Raw genomic sequence first — 24156 nt, 5'->3', positions numbered from 1 at the left:
GGTCATGTTGGACAGTCACGATCCCATCGATCGCGATTTGGTGGGGCCACACGATCAACTGATTGGTTTTCCGTCCCATCTTCCAATTCAGTTTCTCTTCCATCTCTGTTAGCGCGGCTTTATTGTATCGTAATTGTACCCAGAATAAGATGGGTGAATCCACCTTCGTGATGTAGATGGGTAGGAATGATCTGGACAATAGCTCAGTGTTGATGTTGGTGATGGCCATAGTCTAAAAGAAAACGAAATGTGAAAACCGTTTGCTTGTTATCGCTAATTATGATTTGAGTTCAAATGTGTATGGATATTTCTCTTCTTGAAGGAGAGTGGATACAGGAGCGTTCTCCTCTTTTGAGACAGTGTGTACGGGAGTGTTCTCCTCTTGCGGGAGTGCGGCACGGAGGGTTTGAAAGTTGATCGCGTCGAATGAAGTTACTGGAACGGTGGTTACGGGAAGCCTATCGGGATTACTGCTGAGTGGTTGTAATTCATTAGAATCCTCAGGGGGTTTTCTTTGGTGGTTTTCTTTACGCCAAGTATAATTAATAATTGTGTGAGTAAATCCCAGAAAGATCCAATGAGATAGGCGGAACACCCGTACACTGAGTGTAGGGCGAAGCCATGTATGATAATGTCTAAGATTAATTTAATTAAGCGTATGATAAGCAATATGCCTAATATTCCGGCATTAATATTGCCAAAGGTTACAAACCGTCCCCAGATCCTTTCTTAAGTGGAGGAGGCAAGTTTTTTTAGTGAAGCCTCGTCCAAAAGATTTATGATGGATCCCCCTTGGATGGCTGCTGGCTGACCCATTATCCCCCTTGCGACCGTATTTAAAAGGGCAGGTCGTTCCGCTGGGAGCATAGTGTGCTCTCTGAGATCCTCTAGGTCGGCCTGTGAGTAAATTCCGCTGGTGGCCAGCGATCCAGGACTTACGTATTTCCACTCGGTTTTCGTCAATGGTTTAAGCGTTACTGGTGGGATGGCTACGATAGGTTTCGGTGTCATTTTATACCATNACCACGACAATGCCAGACCCCATACTTCATTAACTACTCGGAACAAATTGTTAAGGCTTGGCTGGGATGTTTTGCCTAACCCTCTTTATTCACTGGCACCCTCTGATTATCATTTGTTCCAATCGCTGCAAAATTCTCAGAACGGGAAAAACTTTGCTAAAAATGAAGTTGTTAAAACGCAACTGGATTAGTTTTTTGTTGGTAAACCTCAGACGTGTTATGAATGTGGGATTATGAAATTGGTAAAAAGATGGCAAGAAGTCATAGAAAAGAATGGTCAATACATTATTGATTAGTATATATTTTGTATATAAAATAAATTGTATTATATACCAGTCAAAAAAACCGAACGAACTTATTTGCCAATATATACCCAATATATTCTGGTCTTTTCATGAGATGATATGCGAATATGTCGGGAGATTGGGTGGCTATTGCTAAAGCGTTTTGCAATGTTTTCAGCTCTATGGTATAATGTTGAAATAATATATTTCTGTAAAGTTGGTTTATTTGATTACGGAGGTGTCTTTCTACATAAACAAATTTTGAGTTCATGTAGGTAAAAATATCCATATTAGTAGTGTTCTTTACCCGTTTGAAAACGTTTAAGTCGGTATAAGTTTCGAAGAAAGATAATTTCGGGTGTTCTGTTTTGACGAGGGTATAACCACAGTTTTTTATATGACCTAAGCTTGTTAAGACAAAGGTATCTTGTTCTACGATTCATAGATCGTTGAAGTTTCTGGGTCGAGATAGTCTATTATCTTTTTTGCATATCCCTCGTACAGTACACCGTATGAAGAAACTTTGCAAGAGTCGTCAGGTATGCTGTGCTAGAAAGTGTTTCCTCCCTCGATTTCTGTACACTGACCTGTTTTCAATTTGCAGTGTATTCCTGACCTGAATATAACTCGACTCGCGTCAAGCCGTACAATTGCTCTATAGTCTCATAAGGTGATCCTTACACTGGCAAGCACTACCACATCGGACCAGCTTCCGTAGATGTAGTTATAGGCTCCTCCTGAACAGGTTCTATCATCTCTGATCTTCCCTGCCAAGGTGATTGGTCAGTTTTCAGTGCTGTTAGATTTTAGTCCAGCTATGAACGTGTTTCTTATTGAAAATGTTCCGTACATGTGCATGCGAACACATATATCGTAGGTAATTTCTTATATATATGCATATTTTCCGTTATGGATATCCATTGTATGAGAGAACATGCCGCATCTTTTGACAATACGATCTATTTCTACCTTGCATTGTATTACGCGGACCGTGTGGAAATCGTTAGCTTGTAATAATTGCAAATATACTCTAGTGGAGTTGACCTTTTGAACTGGTATGTCACATTCTTCGATGGTTAATAGAAAGACTGTAGTGATGTTTGCGGAAGGGGATCCGCAATCGTATCCTATAATTCCATGGGTATGAGTAACCTCTTGTAGTAGGAGTAGGAGTAGGAGTAACATGAGGATGAATTTCATCGCTCTGAAGACCATTCTGAAATTTAAATGTTTTTCTGTGTCAGATGTATGTGAGATATTCGAAGCCTATCAGGGTGTACAATGCGACTATTCTTCTTTAGTCTAATCTTAACGTTATGTCTATTTACGATCTCTAGCACCTCGTGTGGTTCAGTGTGTTGATCTCCAAATTTTCCGGGTTTGGGTCCCCTTAATAAAAATATACAATCTCCTGGTTTGAATGTTTGATGGTTAATATTTTTATCGTAGCGAATTTTGGATTTTGTCTTAGCGTATATTAAATTGTCGTTAGCTTTCATCTGAATCTGATGTAATCGTGTAAATAATTGTTTTAAATAATCGTCGTATGTTTTTATTTTATCGTTTTCAAGTAAAGGTTCGCTGGATGGTATTCTGGCAGGTCTACCGAAGACTAATTCGTACGGGGTGTGTTTAGTACCTTCGTGGATGCTAGTATTGTAATTTTGCACGGCTAAGTCTAACCATTCCTCCAATTCCTTTTCATTAGAAACGTATTGTTTTAGATATTCCACCAGTGCGTGATAAGATCGTTCCAGAGAACCGTTAGATTGAGGATGGAAGGCGGTTGTGCGAAATTTTCGTATTCGTTAGTATTTTGCTAGTTTTTTCATCAGATCGCTAACGAAATTTCTTCCTTGATCAGTAAACACTGCTTTAAGAGGTCCGAAGATAGTGATGAATCTCTTCACGAATTTATCATCTATCGTAGCTGTCGTCTGGTTAAGCAGTGGTATGGCTAGGCAGAATTTACTTAATTGCTCCTATATAGTAAGAATATATTCGTTACCTGCTTTAGTGCGAGGCAAAGGTCCTACTATATCCATGGCTATTTTGTCGAATGTCCATTCAGGAGTGTCGGTTACTACCATATGTTGTTTAGTTTTAACACGTACTTATTTCTTCAATTGACATTGGAGGCAGTGTAAGATGGATTGTTGGACGTCTGTTTTCAGATTTTCTCAATAATAATTCTGACGGATTCTGTTGTATGTCTTGGTTACTCCACGATGTCCTCCGACAGGAGTACAATGCATTTCCTGTAATATTGCTGTCCGTACATTCTTTGGTGGGCATTTGGTTAATCCATTGCAAATGATAGTCCGAATTTAGGAACTCCGTTTGAAATCCGGTCTTAATATCGTTCCATGGGACATTTAAAATGTGTTCGTTCTTGGCGATGCTTATGCTGGCGAGTTTCAGGTTTTCCGCTAATTCCCTTGTGTTCTTTATCGCGTCTTTTATGTTCTTCAATACCATCGTTGGTCCTTCGCTTTGATCCTCACTGATAGGTAGTATTATATGGTATCCCTTTTTCCTTTTGATTAATCTTGCCATTCCTACCGATAAATTCGTTAGTTTCGGCATATCCTGGCTCAAATAATTTCCTTGCACCGGTATATAAAGGATTGCCTGAAGTGTCAATAAAATAAAGTAGGTTGTCTTTACGTAAAGAATGTAGATCTCTTGATTCAATGAGATTGGTCTTCTTAATTTAAATATGTGTGACTCGCGGTTTTCTTATTATTGCAGTAGGAATTCCGTTGTCGCTACCCTCTTCATCCGCATCCTCAGGTAAAGGTTTCCGGGGTAGGTTTTTACGGGTTGTCCATCTTTTCGGGTCCTTCGGCTGTTTTTGCTGCAATTTTTGTTCGGCTACGCGTCATCATACGGTCAGCATATGGTGAAGAATTTCGCCTGGTTTATCTAGACAATTTTGTTCCTCGCCAACCGGTTCCTCCACTTTTTGCTCGGCCGATTCGGTTGCATGTACTACTACGTTGACTGTCTCCGTCGTACTGGGTTCCGCTAATTCTTCTGGGGTAAAGGGTATGGTATCTGCAGGAAAGATTTCAGTTATTGCGTGGTCTTCCGGCAGATACATTTCAGGTATGTCTTCTCCATTTGACTCCTCCGTGTCGTGGTTTCCTAGCAATTGTGAATTAAAAATGTTTTCCTCATCCAATTCTTCGAAGTCGTGATCTTCTTCCAATAATCGTCGGATAAGCTCAGCATCTTGTGGGTTATTTGGGTTTAGTTTGGTCTTTGGATTAATTATTTTGCAATCTTCTGACGATGTGTCTATGGGATTTTTTGATAAGGCGTCCTCGTTTACATTTGTTTTACCGGCTTTATATATTACATAATAATCGTATTCTACTAGTTTTAATCACCATCGAAGTATTCGTATGTTCGCATCTTGAGCATTTTTAAACCACATCAAAGGTTTATGATCTGTTATTAATATAAATTTCCTTCCGTACAAATATGGCCTAAAATGTTTGACGCAATATACAATTGTTAAGGCTTCTTTTTCGTAAATATCGTATTTCTTTTCGTTATCGCTCAAGGTACGAGATGCATAAGCTATGGGTCAGTCTTTATTAATGATTCCTTGTGATAAAGTACCTCCTATTGCGTAACCTGATGCGTCAGTCGTTAGGATGTATGGTTTAGAAAAGTGTGAGTATTGTAAAACTGGTTTTTTACATAATTCATTTTTTAATACCTCGAATGATTGTTGCTGTGCTGTTCCCTATTGAAAAGGAACTTTGTGTTTTAATAATTGTGTTAAAGATCGAGATAAATTCAGGTATGAACCTCCTATAATACCCAGCTAATCCTATAAATTGTTTTATATTCTTTGGCGTCTTAGGTGTTGGAAATTCGCGTACAGTTTCAAGTTTTTTAGGATCTGGCCTGACGCCTTTATTGCTAATTACCCAAATTACTTGACCTAAATAATTGACTTCCTTGCACAGAAATTGGCATTTGTCCGGTTGCAATTTAAAATTAGCTTCTTTAAGTCGTTGCATTAATTTTTCAATTTGTCCTTATATTCTTTTAAAGAAGAAGCGTATAACACTATATCATGTAAATAAACAAATACTTCTTGTACCTGTATTCCTGATAAAACTATGTCCATTAATCTTTGAAATCGTTGCAGGAACGTTTTTTAAACTGAAAGGCATTCGGTTAAATTTATAATGTCCAAAAGATGTAGTGAAAACTGTTTTGTAACTATCGCGTGGATCCATTTCAATTTGATGAAATCCAGAAGCTAAATCAAAAAGGGAAAAATATTGAGCTCTACCGAGCTGATCGAGAATGTCAATCATATTAGGTGACGGATAAGCGTCACCAAGAGTTTTATCATTTAGAGAGCGGAAATCCAAAATCATATGCCAACGTTTATTACCGTGTGCATCAACCCTTTTAGGCGATATCCAGATGGGAGTATTATACGATGATTGAGAATGTCGGATAATATCGCCGTCTAGAAGTTCTTGCACTTGTTTATTTATTTCAAATTTGTGAACTTGTGGCAATCTGTACTGTTTAGTATTTATCGGATAGTCGTCTGTAGTCGGTATACGATGTTGTAGTACGTGCGTTGCAGTCAATTTTTCTTTAGGCAATTGGAAGCATTCTTGATGAGCCTTTATCAAATCTAATATACTGGTTGCTTCTTCCGAATTTAAATGGTCCAAATTAATTAATTTTAGTAGGTCGTTTAGCCGGTCATCGTCATAAGTGTCAGTTGGTTTCACGCAAAGAATATTTGTATTCAAAATTGGATTATCAGAATTTTCGTTATAATTTATAATATTAATGCGTTCGTCAAATCCGTCGATAGAATGCATATCAGTCTTAGATGTACTAGTGTCAATTATTGCTACCGGACGATCTGGAACTGAAATTGTGTGAACATGTGAAATTATGTTATTATTTGTATTATTCATATTATATTTGTTATCGCCTGTAATACCCTCGAGATCAGGGGAGTTTTGGAGATCAAATACCGGTTTTACACCTGAGGTTCTAATGAGGATTGGTTGTTTGACTGAAATGTTTATACTTTGTTCCTTAATTTTCTGAGTTTTAATATTTTCACAGCAGGCTTTGAATGCTCCCTCCTGAGTTTCGCTAAGCTTATTGGCGATATTACTCAAAAAGGGTATTGGGTCTTGTTTTTGATGTTTTAATTTTTGATTACTGATATTAAAATTTTCTCTAACGCCTTGAGGATTTTTTTCACGTTTCTCTTCTAAGGTTAAACTATAATATTTTTCCTCTTGATTTTCATTTATGTCAGGGGATATATGGGATGTCTGGAAATTGACCACTTGCTTAGAAATATAGGAATTTGTATAAAAAGATTAGGAACTTTCTTCTTGATTCTTACTTATATTTTTACTTAACTGTACGTGGAGAGTCTGGGCGTCGTCCCCTTGATTGAGAGTATTTTTTAAGGAATCGTGGGGGATCTGGAAACTGTTCCTTTGTTTAGGAATAATTTTTAAAGATTTACGGGGGGGGGGGATCTGGAAATCGTCTCCTTAATTGAGAGTATTTTTTAAACAATAGTGGGAAAACTGGAAATCGTCCCCTTGATTAAGAGTATTTTTCAAGGAATCGTGGGGAATCTAGAAATCGTCCCCTTGACTGGAAATATTTTTTAAGGAATCGTGGGGAATCTGGAAATTATCCCCTTGGTTGAGGGTACTTTTTAAGGAATCGTGGGGAGTCTGGAAATCGTCCCCTTGGTTAAGAATATTATTTAAGGAATCATTGGGAATCTGGAAATCGTCCTCTTGGTTGAGAGTATTTTTTAAGGAATCGTGGTAAATCTGGAAATCGTCCCCTCGATTGGAAATATTTTTTAAGGAATCGTGGAGAATCTGGAAATTGTCCCTTTAGTTAAGGATATTATTTAAGGAATCATGGGGAATTTGGAAATCGTCCCCTTCGTTAGGAAAATTGTGGGAAATAATGTTCTCATAAGAGGCGTGGGAAGTAATCCTTTTCTCGCGATTTTTACTACGTTCTGAGTGAAGAGGAAGCTTTTGTTCTCCGCGTCCCGCGTCCTCTAGGATCATGTCTGAGATTTCGTCAGCAAATTTTTTCCTTTGTACCTTATTGTCCCGACAGTCAGGTAGCGTAAAAACGCTACCCGGTTTTCACTTTCATCGTGGCCAGAATCATGTATCTTGTTACCGTTATCCGTGATATTGTTTCTTTTCTCATTATCTTTAGAGTATGCCGGTCGTATATTAATAGTGTGTATCAATAATTCTACTTCTGTGTCCAAACAATTAGCAACATACATATAGGCTTTACCGTCTTTATTTTTTACTATCGTTTTTGCTTCTACTCTTTTATCGAAGGTTATTTTCGGTAGGTATCCTTCTTTGATGTGTGGGTTCCCTATGCGCGCGAAGAACAAGGCTTTTGAGTGCGCGAATACTATTATAGATTCAGAAGAATAAAAAGGGATTCTTGTATTTTGAACCTCTAAATGTCCTGTTGAATAATCGATTCTAGCTCCGGTCTGTCCAAAGAAATCGTTACCTAGTATTCCATTAGTTTGAATAGAAAAATCGTTAGATAAAACATGGAAATTGACAGGAATATCCAAGATAATTATAGTTATCTTTCCCATAGTATATACAGGGTGCTCATTAATTCCATTTAACATTAATACCCTGTTAAAATCTATTTTTAAGAATTTCGATATTCGATTTTCTTTAATTAAATTGGGTCCTGAACCAGTATCTAACATGAATGTTTTGACATAATTATTATTTTGTAAACTTAATTGAACAGTAGGAACACAATTTTCCTTATTCAAATTAATTTCTACTGATAGTACTACAAAAGTTTGGTTGTAAAGTTTTCGGTCTGAGCCGTCATTACAGGACGTCCCTGCCCATTGGGGCCCCGATGCGCGTCCGTAATCACAGGTCCTGGATAGTTTTACTGTCTTTTACGATTATTTTCTAATCGCAGAACATAATTTTCTATTAAGTGATTTGTGGCTTTACAATATCTACATTGAATTGGCGGAGCTGGAGAATATTCGACTGGCCGGTTAAAATTATTTCTTCCTGATTGATTTCCGCGACATTCCCTAGCTTTACGTCCTACTTTGTTACATAATTGATAAATGAGTTGATTATTATTATTCGATTGGTTTCTATTTTCATTTTGTCGTTCTTGACATTGAGATGCCGGATGCCCGCATCGATTGCACCACTGACAGATTTTGTTATTGACTTTTGAATTACGATTAATATTGGAATAACAATTTTTTGCGTTATGGCCAATCTTATTACACATTTGGCAGACAATAGTATTGTTAGAAAATGGATTACTACAATTAGTATAACAATTTTTTGCGTCGCGACCGGTCTTATTACATAATTGACAGACAGGTTGATAATTAGAAAATGAATTATCTCTACATTCGCTGGAACTATGGCCGTATCATTGACAATTTTGACAAATAATGTTAGGTTGGTTATTAATCAGGCAATTTTATGCGATGTGGCCAGATTTAGAACAGACCTGACATATGACAGTATTACCTTGAATTGTTTTAACAGGGTGCTTAACAATGGGGTCTCTCAATCGACATTTAGCAGCACAGTGTCCGCGTTTTTGACAAATTTAGTGTACTAAAATCTCATTATTGATGTTAGAGGTTATCGTGTTCTGTAAATATAATTGACACTTTTCTTCAGTGTGGTCAAATTACCGACAAATCTGACACAAATTTTTAACATATGAGGAATTTCGTACCTCTTGCAATTCACTAATTTATTCCAAATCCTTTTCAATCTGTTGTAAACGCAACAATAAAGTATGTCAACGACATTACCGCGGAGCCACTGCTCCGAATTGCCAAACATCGCTATGCGGAAATGCAACCTGGCATTTTCGCAATAGAGATATCGCAATCAGGATGGTCAGCGTCTTCGTTTAGATGACGCTGACACATCAACAACCGCCCCATCTGATTAAGCCATAGGAAGAGGATAAAAAGGAACGTAAGACCGGAGCGGGCGGCGACTCACAACCTCAACTCTCGGATACCGACACTCTGTCGAACGCGTGCACGATATTGTAACGGGCAACTCTAACTCTCGAGCACCGACACGCTGTCGGACGCATACGTAAAATAGTATCGGGCAAGCAAATAATAAACGACCAGTTCAGTTTTAATCATCAAAAAGAAGCTCTTTATTACTTATCGCGCCTCGCCACCTCCTCCTGCTCTATCGCGCTGTACCAGGCAACCCCACATTTTTCCGCGACGTTTCGGCGCCGCAACAATTCTGGTGGCAGCGGTGGGATACTGCCCTCCAGCACAGCCTGCAACAGAAAAAGGAGAAGGACTCTGTGAAGAAGCAATCGCAAATAACAGAGTGGTGAGCAGCAAATCTTGGGACGATTAAACAACGGGAACGAAAAATTACGTGGCAACCTAGAAGGAACGGACGTCGGAGCTACAACCACCTACACAGACCGACCACGATAGTAGAGGAGGCAACAACGCAGCAAAGGCAGCAGAAACTACCTACCTCAACGCAGCGATCAGCGCCAGGCAACTCGACGCCGGACACATCGTAGCACCGATAACGAATCGTGCGAGAACGAGACAGCGCGACCCGTCGACATGCGTTCCGTCTTCCTAATGTAAGTCCTAATCTAATACACACAAGCGTACATACACACACACACACACACGCGAGAAACTAAGCGTCCGCGTGAATGTCTGAAGGTAGTAATATACCGCGTAACCCGTGCAAGAATCGATCCTGGCTGCACAGCGCACCTGCAGCGTATATACTAAGACAGCCAGCTGAACGAGTAATTCAAAATTTCGATAACCTAATAAATAACACCGCGCAAAGTATACAAGAAGGAATACAAGACGCGCTAAATGTACTAGAAGATTCAAACAAAGAACAACCCCCGATACACGTAGTAGCAGAACGCGAATTTCCATTTAATGAAATTGATAATAGTGTATTGCCAGTAACTTCTCGCGTTAGATGACAAAGAAACTTGCCGAGTAATAGTACCATAGTTGACATTTCAGAAAGAGGAGAATTCTCTTTAACTTTATACGACGATAGCGTTTTCGATCCGAGCAAGATATTCGATAATTTAAATATGGACAGGCGTACAGTACAAGATGTACCTCACATTGACGGTCCCGCGATAGATGAGGAAATCGATAGATTACGAACCACCGTCGCGCAACGTACAAACGGTAACATAGAGGAAAACCCCTCACTAAGAGGCAATAGGGGAGCAGAACGCGACTCACAATCTCAACTCTCGGATACCGACACGCTGTCGGACGCGTGCACGATATTGTAACGTGCGACTCAAATTCTCGGACACCGACACGCTGTCGGACGCGTACGTAAAAGTGTATCGGGCAATCAAGAAATAAACGACCAGTTCCGTTTTAACCATCAAAAAGAAGCACTTTATTAATTATCGCGCCTTGCCACCTCCTCCTGCTCTATCGCGCTGTACCGGGCAACCCCACATTTTTCCGCGACGTTTCGGCGCCGCAACAAATCCTTAAAGCTTCATTTACCGTAGCAGTTACATCTAAATTTCTAGGAATCCTTCTTTCTATTTCAGTCGTTAACCCTTTAATAAAGCTTCTGCACATTTCTCTTTCTATATTTGTTTTAAAAATTTGACCTATTATTCCATTAGTTTCCATACGATGAGCTTCTAAAATTCAGTTACCGATAGTTTTCACTCTGTTGGCGTAAGAGAGAACCGGTTTATTTGCTTTTTGATATATACGTCCTAACTCGCCTTGCAATTGACACGAACTTTTAGAGAACTCAAAAATATTTTTTAAATATCTGCTTAATTGATTAATTCGCGTAAAGTCTTGGTCTTGGATCGAGCTTCGCGCTTCTCCGGTTAATCGACTATATATGACCTTTGTGAAATAAGGTTCGGCTTCTAGTGGTAACATGCGCTTCGCTATTTCGCATCCTTTTACGAAATGTTGTACGTATATATTTTGACCATCGAAGAAAGGAACGGCCTCTACGGCGTATGATAGAGTTGCGAAAGAGTTAGTGGATGGGGAGGTAGGCAGATCAGTCGTATTATTCATTTTGCTTTTATCAACAATAGACTTTTTATCCACTGGAATTTTTGATGTTACCGCGGTATTCTTATCGTCAATTTTATAGCGGATTTTATAAATAGTTTGTTCGATTCCGCTTTCAGTAACTGTTAAACGAAAGAAGTATTCAGATTTATTTGGCGTTTGATATCGCGTGGGTTCGATGTTGAAGCTATCTTCCGGTAAATCGGGATATTCTTCGATACTTTCTGCCTCAGTGGGGAATGGAGGTACGTTTATATTTGGAGGTGGGGCAGTTAATCCGAATGTACTTGCGGACAATGGACTATCGCTCAGAATTTGTCGTATATCTGGAATTTCAGTGTTGAATTGTACAGGAGCGTGAGACACGGATGGTATAGATGTTATTAGTGGTTCGCGAGGTCTTCGAAAAACTTTATGATCAGATTGTAGGGCCTTTTGGTAACCTTTTTCTACCTCGTCATAATTAGAACTGGATTCACAACCTTATTCACAACCTTATCCAATTACCACGCTTGTCTTTCCGGACGAGCCCTCAACATTTATTCTGTTATGTCCTGGGGGAAGAGGACGAAGGCAACAAAATCGTTTACTCGCCCACTCGTGAGTCTTACACGTACCGGTAGGTCTGCAGACCTGGTCAAGGTCTAGAGAAACCCATTTAATCCGATCACAGTACGTACGTTAGGAGGTCCTTTATTTAGGTCAAAGAAATTAATTTCTTTACTTGTATATTAATTTCTTTATTTGTAATGAGAACCATGCAAAACAACAATGACATTAAAGGAAATATCACAGAAACCATGAAAATAACTGTAGCGAGGACCGAAGAAATAACGAAAGCAAATACAGAAACAGTAGAGAAAAGGTAGAAGAAAACAAAAATATCGATATGGAACGTGTTGTACCAGAAAAAATGACAAGCACTGAAAAGATGATTGTAAAAGCTAACAGTGACAAAAATAGAAATATTAAAGGAACCTTGAAAATAACTGTAATGTGTACAGAAAAATTACTAAAGCAGAAAGAAAAATAGTAGAAAAAGCTAAGAAGATAATAGAAACAATGACAAAATCCGAGATATAACGGAAAAAATGAAAATATTTGTAATGAGAACCATTCAAAACAACATTGACATTAACGGAAATATCAGAGAAACCATGAAAATTACTGTAACGAGGACCGAAGAAACAACAAAAGCAAATGCAAAAAAGTAAAGAAGGGAAGAAGAAAGCAGAAACATTAGCAAGAAACTAGTTGCAAAAAAAAATAACAACCGCTGAAAAGGAATCTGTAAAAATCTAACAATGAATCAAATAATAATATCACAGGAACCTTGACAATGATTGTAATGTGGACAGAAAAAATGACTAAAACAGAAAGAAAAATAGTAGAAATAGCAGAGAAAATTAAAGAAACAATGACAAAAACCGAGATATAAAGGAAACAATGACGAAATCGGTAACGAGACCAGAGTAAAATAACAATGACTTAAACCGTACTATTACGGTAACCATGACAATAACTACAACGAGAACCAAAAAAATGACAAAAGCATTATTAAGAACGTAAAAGAATGTAGGAAGAATGAAGAAACAATGACAAAAACAAGATAAAACGGAAAAAATGACAAAACTTGATACGAGAATCATTAAAAATTTACACTGACAAAAAGAGTAACCTCACAGGAACCTTGACAAAGACTGTACCGAGGGCCGTAAAAATTATAAAAACAATAACAAAAAGAATAGAAAAGGCAAAGAAGACAACAGAGAAAATGACAATAACCGAGATATGACGGAAACAATGAAAATATTTGTAATGAGGACAATGCAAAACAACAAAAACAATAATGGAAATATCACAGAGACCAAGGTAGTGCAACCAACATTGAAGACATGCGTGCCACATAAGATCCAAAACGCTTCGCGACGCAAACTCGTGGCAATGCGGTGTCGAGATGTGTTAGTTTCGGTCGCCGGAGCGACCGAGAAAGCATAGCGAAATCAACCGACACGACGACCCGAGCGCTCCTCTTATAATACCCAGAATGGCGGATGGGCCACCGGCGACGCGCGGTAAATAGTACGCCGGCATACGGGAGGAACCGCGCGCGCGAAGAGGCCGGCGGGATATTGACTTGGGACGCAACGGCGGGCGACGACGCTACCACAGGCCGAAGGGTTCCCTGATGACCTGGTTAACCAACCTCGTGGGTTGACGGGGATACTCCGGGAGAATAACCACGTCGAGATTCGCCGCGCTGCGGACCGCGGTTCCGCTGCGGAATCGCGAAAAACGTGACGACGTCACCTCCGGCGGGCGCTGAGGCGCTCAGAAGCAAAGTCCGAACGCGGCGTGTTGCTTCCTCACCGCGGCGACGACGTTACCTCTGGCCGGGAAGTTTCCTGACGACATGGACAACAAACCTCGTGGGTCGACGGGGACCCTAAGGGAGAATATCCCCGACGAGTTTCGCCGCGCTGCGGCCTGCGGTTCCGCAGCGGAAACGCGAAAATTGTGACGACGTCTACTGTGACGTGCGCCGAGACGCTCAGAGACTTAGTCCGAACGTGGTGAGTAGCTTTCTCATCGCGACGTCAACGTTACCGCCGCCCGGTCGTTGCCCGACGACCTGGACAACCGACCTCATGGATCGTCGGGCTGCCTCTGGCAAAACATCTTCTTCGATATTTGCCAAACTGTAGCCAGCGGTTCCGCTGCGGAATCGCAAAAACTGTGACGACGTCACATCCGGCGGGCGCTGACGCTCTCAAAGACACAGTTCAAACGCGGCGTGTCGATTTCTACGTACTTGACGACGTTACATCCGGCATGCGGCTTCCCTGACGACCTGGACAAAAGACTTCTTTGGTTGAGGGGAACCTCCGGGGGAACATCCCCGTCAAGTTTCTCCGCGCTGCGGGCTGCGGTTCCGCTGCGGAATCGCGAAAACCGTGACTACGTCACCTCCGACTGGCGCTAAGGCGCTCAGAGACTAAGTCCGTACGAGTCGTGTTGCTATCTCACCGCGCCGACGACGTTACTTTTAGCCGGGGATTCCCTAACGACATGGACAACCGACCACGTGTGTTGACGGGGACCCTCCAGGAGAACATCCCCGTTGACTCTCGCCGCACTGCGGCTTGCGGTTCCGCTCTGGAATCGCGGAAACCGTGACGACGTCAACTCCAGCGGGCGCTGAGGCGCGCAGAGACTAAGCCCGAACGCGGCATGTGCTTTCTCACCATCCCGACGACGTTACCTCCGGAGAAGTGGTTCTCTGGCTACCTGGACATCCGAACTCGTGAGTCGACTGGGATAACAACACCGTCTATTTTTACCGCGCTGCGGCCTGCAGTTCTGCTGCTGAATCGCGAAAACCGTGACCACGTCACCTCCGGCGGGCGCCCAGGCTATCAGAGACGAAGAACGAACGCGACGTATTTCTCTCTCCCCGCGCCGACGACGTTACCTCTGGCCGAGAGATTCCCTGTCGACCTGGACAATTGACCTCGTGGCCCGACGAGTCCCTCCAGGGGGAATGGACCCGTCGAGATTTGCCGCGCTGCGGCCTGCGATTCCTCTGCGGAATCGCGAAAACCGTGACGACGTCACTTCCGGCTGGCGCTGAGGCGTTCAGAGACAAAGCCTGTACGCGCCGTGTTGTTTCTCACCGCACCGATTCACTTACCTCCGTTCGAGGGGTCCCCTGATGACCAGGACAAACGAGCTGGTGAATGGCAGACCCTCCTGCGAACGTCCCTGCGGAGTTTCGCCGCGCTGCAGCCTGCTGTTCCGCTCCGGAATCGCAAAAACAGAGACGATATCACCTCCGGCGGGCGCCGGGGTGCTTAGAGATGAAGTTTGAACGCGTCGCGTGGCTTTCTCATCGCGCGGCCGATGTTACATGCGCTCGAAGTGTTCCCTGACGACCTGAACAACCGATATCGAGGATCGTCTGGGACCCTCCGGTCGAACGTCCCTGCGGAGATTCGTCGCGCTACGGCCGGCTGCTCCGCTGCGGAATCGCGAAAACCGTGACGACGTTACCTCCAGCGGATGCTGAAGCGCTGAAAGACAAAGTCCGAACGCGGCGCGTTGCTTTCACACCGCGTCGACAACGTTACCTCTGTCCAAGGGGTTCTCTAACGACCAGGACACCCGACTACGTGGGTCAACAGGAACCCTTGACAGGGAACGTCCCCATCGAGTTTCGCCGCGCTGCGGCCTGCGATTCCGCTGCGGAATCGCGAAAACCGTGAGAACGTCACCTCCGGCGGGCGCTGTGGCGCCCAGAGTCTAAGCCCCCGAACGCGGCTTGTTACTTTCTCACTCAGCGCTGTCCGATTGTGACGTCGTCCCGGTTTTCGCGACTCCGCAGCGGAAACGAAGGTCGCAGCGCGGCGAATCTCGACGGGGATGTATGCACGGAGGGTCCCCGTCAACCCACGAGGTCGTTTGTCCAGGTCGCCAGGGAACCACCCGCCGGAGGTAACGTCGACGAGTACGTAGATAACGACACGCCGCGTTCGAACATAGTCGCGGAGCGACTCAGCGCCCGCCGGATATGACGTGGTCCCGGTTTTCGCGATTCCGCAGTGGAACCGCAGGCCGCAGTGCGGCGGAGCGCGACAAGGATATTCGCCCGGAATGTCCCCGTCGATTCACGAGGTCGGTTGTCTATGACGTCAGGGAATACCTCGGCCGAAGGTAACGTCGTCGGCGCGGAGAGAAAGCAACACGCAGCGTTCGGACATAGTCTCTAAGCGTCTCAACGCCTGCCGTAGGTGACGTCGTCACGGTTTTTGCGAATCCGCAGCGTAACCACAGGCCGCAGCGCGGTGAATCTCCACGGAGATATTCGCCCAGAGAGTCCCCGCCAACCCATCAGGTCGGTTGTCCTGGTCATTAGGGAGCACCCCGGGAGAAAGTAACGACGTCGAGTACGTAGAAAGCAACACGCCGCGTTCGCACATTGTCTATGATCGCCTCAACGCCCGCCAGAAATGACGTCATCACGGTTTTCGCGATTCCGCAGCGGAACAGCAGGCCGCAGCGCGGCGAATCTCGACCGGGATGTTCGCCCGGAGGCTCCCCGTCGACCCACGAGGTCATTTTCCAGGTAGCTGAAGAACCACGCAGCCGGTGGTAACGACGTCCAGTACGTAGAAAACAACAAGCCGCGTTGGAACTTAGTCTCTGAGCGCTTCAGCGCACGTCGGAGTTGACGTCGCCACCGTTTTCGCGATTCCAAAGCGGCACCGCAGGCCGCAGCGCGGCAAAGCTCCACGGGGATGTTCGCTCGGAGGGTCCCCGTCGACCCACGAGGTCGTTTGTCTAGGTCGCCAGGGATCCACACGGCCGGAAGTAACGACGTCGAGTACGTAGAAAACAGCACTTCGTGTTTAGACATATTCTCTGAGAGCCTCAGCGCACGCCAGAGGTGACGATGTCATAGTTTTTGCGATTCCGTAACGGACCAGTAGACCGCTTCGCGGCGAATTTCGACGGGGAGGTTCGCACGGTGTGCACCCGTCGACCCAAAATATCGATTGTCCATGTCGTCAGGAAACCTCTCGGCTGGAGGTAAAGTTGTCAACGCTTTGAGAAAGCAATACGCCGCGTTCGGACATAGACTCAGAGCGGCTCAGCACCTGCCGAAGCTGACGTCGTCACGGATTTCAGGATTTCGCAGCGGAACCGCAGGCCGCAGCACGGCGAATCTCGACGCGGAAGTTCCCCGGTAACAGTCGACCCACGTGGTCTGTTGTCCAGGTCGTCAGGGATTCTCTCGGCCGGAAGTAACGTCGTCGGCGCGATGAGAAAGCAACACGCCGCGATCGGAGTTAGTCTCTGAGCACCTCAGCGCCCGCCGAGAGTGACGTCGTCACAGTTTTCGGAATTCCGCAGCGGAACCGCAGGCGGGAATGCGGCGAAACTGGACGGGGATGTTCGTTAGGAGGGTCCCGTAAAAACACTAGGTCGTTTGTCCAGGTCGTCAGGGAGCCCTTCGGGCGGAGTTAACGTCGTCGAGAACGAAGAAAGCAACACGCCGCACTTTCGCACTTAGTCTCTGAGGGCCTCAACGCCCGCCAGAGGTGACGTCGTCACGGTTTACATGATTCCGCAGCGGAACCGCAGGCTGCAGTGCGGCGAAGCGTCACGGGAATGTTTGCCCGGAAGGTCCCCGTCGATCCACGAATTCGGTTGTTCAGGTCGTCAGGGAACCCCTCGGCCGGAGGTAACGTCGTCGGCGCGGTGAGAAAACAACAAGTCGCGTTCGGACTTCGCAGAAATCGAAAATTGGCTCCAAACTAGGATCGCCTCAAAAGACGATATATTTTTTCGAGATGGAATTCGTAAATTGCCTGAGTGGTGGGAAAAAATAGTAGCCAGCGATGGACAATACTTCGATTAATCTGTTCATTCATTTTGTTCTGAAATAAATGCATTTTTGACCACAAAAAAGTACCGAACTAATTTGTACTCCCAATAATACCTTGTCGTGCGCCATCTCACACTGTAATTTCACCTTTTGTAAAATATTGTATTGGTTTGGCAAATAAGTTCGTTCGGTTTTTATGACTGGTATAAAATACAATTTATTTATTATACAAAATATGTACTAATCAATAATGTATTGACCATTCTTTTCTATGACTTCTTGCCATCTTTTTACCAATTTCATAATCCCACATTCATAACACGTCTGAGGTTTACCGGCAAAAAACTGATCCAGTTGCGTTTTAACAGCTTCATTATTAGCAAAGTTTTTCTCGTTCAGAGAATTTTGCAGCGACCGGAACAAATGGTAATCAGAGAGTGCCGGTGAATAAGGAGGGTGAGTCAAAACATCCCAGCCAAGCTTTAACAATTTGTTCCGAGTAGTTAATAAAGTATGGGGTCTGGCATTGTCGTGGTGGAAGACGACTCCTTTTCGATTTGCCACTTCTGGACGTTTCGAACGTATTGCTCGATTCAATTTTGTTAATTGGGAGCAATATACAGTTGAATCGATCGTCCTGCCTGATGGTAAGAGCTCATAATAAATGATACCTTTATAATCCCACCACACTGAGAGCATAATTTTCTTCGGGTGCAATCCTGCCTTCGAGGTTGTTTGTGGTGGTTCACTGCTGCTTCCCCATGATCTTTTACGTACTACGTTATCGTAGACGATCCACTTTTCATCTCCCGTAACCAACCGCTTCAAAAATGGATCGTTTTCTTAGCGTTTCAGCAGCGCGTCGCAGATGGAAATGCGAGCGGTTAAGTTGGCCTCGGTCAATTCGTGCGGCACCCAAACATTGAGGCGAGAAACGTATCTCAACTGACGCAAATGGTTTTCTACACTTGTGTGGGATATATTAAGTGTCGTAGCAATCTCTCGTAGTGTTTGCAATGGATTTTTGTCGACGGTATTCTTTATTACAGCTGAATCAATCTCTGCTGGACGACCAGAACGGGACGCGTCACTAATATCAAAATCTCCAGAACGGAATTTGGCAAACCATTTTTGACACACACGTTCTGTTAAAGCATCGTCCCCATACACATTACAAATCTTCTTATGAGCTTCCGCAGCTCGTTTGCCTTTTTTGAAATAAAAAAGTAAAATATGGCGAAAATGGACGTTCTTTTCTTCCATATTTGCAACCGTGCAGTACGCACAATACTTTGGTATTAACCGGCGTATGTTTACAAATAGGTTAGGTGGTACGTCGCTTTTCAGCTGCGCAAGCGCGTTGTACGATAGCGCTATGGAAAAGAGATAGCAGAACGAGTAAACCTACTCCGATTAAAAAACCGAACAAACTTATTTGCCAACCCAATAATACGCCCTTTTTGTTAATAAATTTTAAGATTGTAAGCTTAATATTTCACTCTATTTTTTTACCATTGCACACCCACTACCCTTTTTCCAATTATTCCGCTCGGCATCCCATCCCAGATAAAGGGTTTTAGTACCCTGATCTAAAATAGGACCACCCTGAGTACGCTCGCGTCGGAGCCAAGTGACCTTTATGGTCTCTGACCTGTACCGCCGGCATACAGGTACGTTCGAGACTCGCGTTTGCGATTGCGGTCGTTGAGTTTTATTTCAGGTCATAACAATAGCTTCGACATTACTTTCCGATGGTTTTCTAAGATTTCTCCAAAATTTTATATTTTATTTTTTCGAAATATCCCCCTTTACGCACACTTTTTTTAAATACTTGAGAAATATTTTGCAGTAAAATTAAAAATTATTATATACTTAATTCAATCATATTTAATAGACTAACATTTATAAACTTATTTTCAAAAAATAAATTAAAAATTTATTTTATAAAAATATGTTTTATTTATATATGTTGTCACCGTAATTCGCGCCCGCGTCGGTTGCGGGACTCCTTCGCTCCCGCATTCGTGCGGCAGCGGACTCACTTCAGCTAGCTCAGTTTTATTTCTCTAAATTCTCGAGTGGAATCCCTCGTTATTCTGTTTTGTAGAGTGTCGTAGATTTTTCACGTTCTTCCTCGATTCGGCGGACACGTCGGAGAGGAGCCGGAAAAGGTAATAATTTAGATACCGGTTAACAGTAAAATAACAACACCTTAAATCTATTGAATTCAAGGCAGATAACTACTTAACCCTACAGATACTCGATTATACGATTTCACGTTAAAATCATACTCGTTAGTTAGCTTGTGTCCTTCAAAAACACGCAACTAACTTCACCGCCCCGGGAGATTTCGTAACGAATTTAAAAGAGAGCGATCTTTCGCTTGCGCTGTTTCGCGAGATGTAGTTTTAAGCGGATCTGAGCCGTTTGACGGCAGCTATTATAACGCGTGTCGTTTAACCGGCAGTTCTCTTGCCCGGCGTCGTTACGCGAATTTTGTCGGGTTCTTCGTTGGACGTCAGTCGGGTCTTTCCCGACAGTAGTCACTGTTTACTGCCGATCCAATAATTCCCGAATTAACTCGCTCGCCAGAAGCAGTTTCCACAATAAGCATACGAGTTCCTGACACGGCTCAATCTACAAAGTACAAGATAATACTGACAAATATTTACCGAAGAGTGTTCGATGGGCGATTAGAGAAGGCAACCGAGCTCCACGCCCAAGTCTCCGGGATCCCTACGCTCGAGATTCTCTCGAGCACGGCTCTTATCGCCTTGCGACATTGCCTCAAAATCTCGTAAATTCGTGCTTCTCAACTTTCAAGGCGCCACGTACCCTCTAACTAGTTCCAATTCCCGGTTTTCTTATCACGCCTATGCCGCCGAAAAGCGACGCCAACTACGTCGGAATTACAACGCAACTCTAATACTTTTCCTCCCCGCGGATGTACAATGATTCTTTTTCTCACACAATCGCCGCCTGAAACTCGCCTCTCTTCAGGACTTGTCCCGATATTTTGGCAGCTTCGCTCGCTCGCTTTCGAGTTGGCACGTCTGCTTCGCTAGCCGTCGGGCCGCACAGTATGTCGAGCAGGGCTCCGTCACCGGGTTTCTTTAGCGCAAGAGGCAGCCGTTGCACGGATCCATCACGCTGATCGATGTGGCATCCGATTGTCGGTACGCCGATTTTTCCTGCAATATCACGCGCGTCAAGTGTGCTCGCGGGAGCTTTACGTCTGATGTTGTCTTTACGGCTCTCGCTTTTGTTTCTCTCCGGGACGACCTTCGGCAGCTCTTGGTTTCGCAGTAGTTCAACAGGGTTCCCGGGCGCGCTCTCCGCGGGATCTTTCCCTACATACTGTACGACTGAATCGCGGGATCTTGGGCCTTTCTTAGCGCAAGGTAGCCATCTCACTGTCTGTCGCCAGCCGTCTATTTGAGGAAATCCTCCGCCTCCTCCCACGCATCGCTCTAGCCAGCGTCCAGCATCCTGCCAGCAGTTCCGATTCCTTTCTGTCTTCTTCCATCCGGTGTTCTTTCTCATGTGGTTTTCATATACTCAAAAGAAAAATCTACATTAGCCGCCGATCGCGTCTCGTGCACTAACGGTACACAACAGACAAAATTATTAAATTCGGTCGCCTTCTCTCATGAGTAGGCGCGAGTTTCCGGCTCCTCTTTGACCAGGCTACGGCCTGAGTGACGAGCAAAAATTTGCATCGTCACAATGTGTGCATGCTATATCAGTACTAGATATATGCTTTCACTATGCCGTTTAATGACGGCGTTCTTCTCTTCTTCATTTTATTTCTTCTTCATAATTCTTGTAATAGATGTAGATATAGGCAGATTTATTTATAAGATCATAATCGCAAAAATTATTTTTATTAATTACACATTTTTCTTCTTTAAAATAATATTAAATGACTGAATTCTCCAAATTTTCAGCTCGTGTTAATAAATAATCAGTTTTATACCAAGTACATCTAAATATATTTCAAAGTCTTGGAGAAGAAAGTTGTTTATGTACCCAAAATTTAAGTATTATAATATTATTACGTAAATATAAATTTATATCGTAATTATGTACAATATGTCTAGCTCAGAAAAGTTTGAACAAAGTACTTCCAAATTTTAAAACCAAATAATTTAAAGATTGTACAAAGGCAAATCAATAAGTACCCGTGTTAGTAATGAAGACAGTTTTTCACAAAAATTGTATTACTATTCAACGTAATCCCCTTTTATGACACATTTTTCTTAACATTCCTGCTATTTTTTAACCCTTCTAAAAAATATGATTTGTTGAAATCTGCAAAATAGGCATCTGCTTTGGTGATGACTTCATTCGACGTGAATCTCTTTCCATCAAGCAATTTTTTCAAGTTTTAAAACAGAAAGGATTCGCAAGTGGCCAAATCCGGAAGGTACGGTAGATGTGGAAGCAATTCCTTACGTAATTCGACCAATTTGGCTGTGGCGAATGCGAAGGAGTGAGCTGGTGCATTGTCGTGGTGGAACGACACTTTTTTGCCAAATGGGGCCGTATTTTCTTCAATTCAATATCGAATCGATCCAATAAATCAGCATAGTGCTGCCCGTGATAGCTTCCCTTTCTTCAAATAGTCGATAGAAATCACGCTGTGCACGTCCTAAAAGAGAATGGCCATCACATTTCCGGCCGACGGTATCGTCTTGGCCTTCTTCGAAGCACGTTCGCCGAGTGAGGTCCACTATTTTGAATGTTCCTTGGTCTCCGTATATAGTGATGGATCCATGTTTTATCAACGGTTACGACATGATGCAAAACCTCCTGTGGATTGCGCTTAAATAGCACCTACTAGCAAAACTACTTCGAAACTGATAACCGCATCTGCTCGTTGTCCACCTTAATCAATTGCGGCACCCATCGGGTCGACAGCTCTTTCGTTCCCAAATTATCATGCAAAATATTAGGTGAAGTAAAAAATTCTCAGCGTTTTTTCGCTTTATTTCGACGATGAAATTAACATAGTTAGGATTATCCGATTTCGATCAAATATGCGCCGTTTTGTTCGATAACTTTTGTCCATTTTGAAGGCAATTTCATAATTCCGCGATTGAAGAAATCCTCGTCCCTATTGGTAAAAAACTTGACCAGCTCATTTTCACAAGCCTCTCTTGAGGCCAGTTTGTACCATCAAAAAAATTTTGCAAATGCTTGAAAAGGTGATAATCGCTTGGTACCAAGTCTGGATTATACGGTGGGTGCAATAGAACCTCCCATCCAAGCTCTCGGAGCTTCTGGCGCGTCGTTAATGATGTGTGCGGCCTGGCGTTGTCTTGATGGAACACAACACTTTTCCTATTGGCCAATTCCGGCCGCTTCTGATCGATCGCCTGCTTCAATCTGGTCAGTTGTTGACAATAGAGGTCCGAATTGAGTGTTTGGCCCGATGGGAGCAGCTCATAGTGGATGATTCCTTTCCAATCCCACCAAACACACAGCAAAACCTTCTTGGCCGTTAATCCGGGCTTCGCGATCGTTTGGGCCGGCTCACCGCGATTGGACCACGATCTTTTTCGGCTGTTGTTCTCGTATGTGACCCATTTTTCATTATCAGTTACCATCCGCTTCAAAAATGGTTCGATTTCGTTACGTTTCAGCAAAGAATCGCAGGCGTCAATTCGGTCCAAAAGGTTTTTTTGCGTCAATTCGTGTGGCACCCATACATCGAGCTTCTTCTTAAGACCAGCCTTATGCAAATGGTTCCAAACGGTTTTCTGGCTAATCTTCAGTTCCTGGGCAATGGAATAAGTGCTCACATGCCGGTCCGACTCGACGATTTTCATGATTTTATCGACATTTTCGACGATTGGCCTACCAGAGCGTGCCTCATCTTTGACGTCCATATTACCAGAACGGAATCGTTGGAACCACCGCTTTGCTGTTGTATTCGATACTGTATTGGGTCCATAAACAGCACAAATATTTTTGGCTGCCTGCTCCGCCTTTTCACCTTGGTCGTAGTGGTACTGAAGAATGTATCGAATTTTCTCTTTTTTTACCTCCATTTTGGAACGCTGTAACACACAACTGCCTTGACCAAACACAAAACTGTAACAGAACTTTTTTTGAAGCGTAATGTCACTTTTAAATCGACGTATAGTATGATCCGATGCGATGTATACATCGTGAGATATGGCTTACTAAAGACATCTAGCGGAAAACGCTCAGAACTTTTTATTTCACCTAATATTGATTGCCGTTCCGTATGACACGCCTACGGCCTCTGCCTCACGTACATTCGTTCAGCGATTAGCGAGGATTATGTCG

At 43.3% G+C, this 24156-nt stretch overlaps 1 protein-coding gene across 1 annotated transcript; it reads right to left on the bottom strand.

Annotated features, from left to right (window-relative positions):
- Positions 1-1998: 1998 nt before the first annotated feature.
- On the bottom strand, positions 1999-24074 carry LOC106744154. The gene is made up of 9 exons (XM_014618646.1): positions 23067-24074; positions 6294-6636; positions 5724-6218; positions 4197-4606; positions 3421-3937; positions 3151-3263; positions 2635-2811; positions 2459-2522; positions 1999-2102 (listed from the first exon to the last, which is right to left on the bottom strand). The coding sequence occupies exons 1-9, from the start codon at positions 23892-23894 to the stop codon at positions 1999-2001; spliced, it is 3051 nt and encodes a 1016-aa protein (XP_014474132.1). The 5' UTR covers positions 23895-24074.
- Positions 24075-24156: the final 82 nt, after the last annotated feature.

This window comes from Dinoponera quadriceps, unplaced genomic scaffold (assembly GCF_001313825.1).
Source record: "Dinoponera quadriceps isolate SergipeBrazil2010 unplaced genomic scaffold, ASM131382v1 scaffold1378, whole genome shotgun sequence".
NCBI classification, from domain to species: Eukaryota; Metazoa; Arthropoda; class Insecta; order Hymenoptera; family Formicidae; genus Dinoponera; species Dinoponera quadriceps.
The sequence above is the reverse complement of the archived record's forward strand: the minus strand, read 5'-3'. Positions and strand labels throughout refer to the sequence as shown.

What these genes read in the sequence shown, in the direction of transcription:
- LOC106744154 (XM_014618646.1), bottom strand. Translation starts at nt 23,894, where the DNA reads ATGGAGGTAAAAAAAGAGAAAATTCGATACATTCTTCAGTACCACTAC. An exon ending in CACCGTATAATCCAGACTTG is followed by an intron (nt 6,637 to 23,066) that starts GTACCAAGCGAT and finishes GTCAATTTCCAG; the next exon opens with ACATCCCATATATCCCCTGA. An exon ending in AATGTCAATTGAAGAAATAA is followed by an intron (nt 3,264 to 3,420) that starts GTACGTGTTAAA and finishes AATTCTGCCTAG; the next exon opens with CCATACCACTGCTTAACCAG.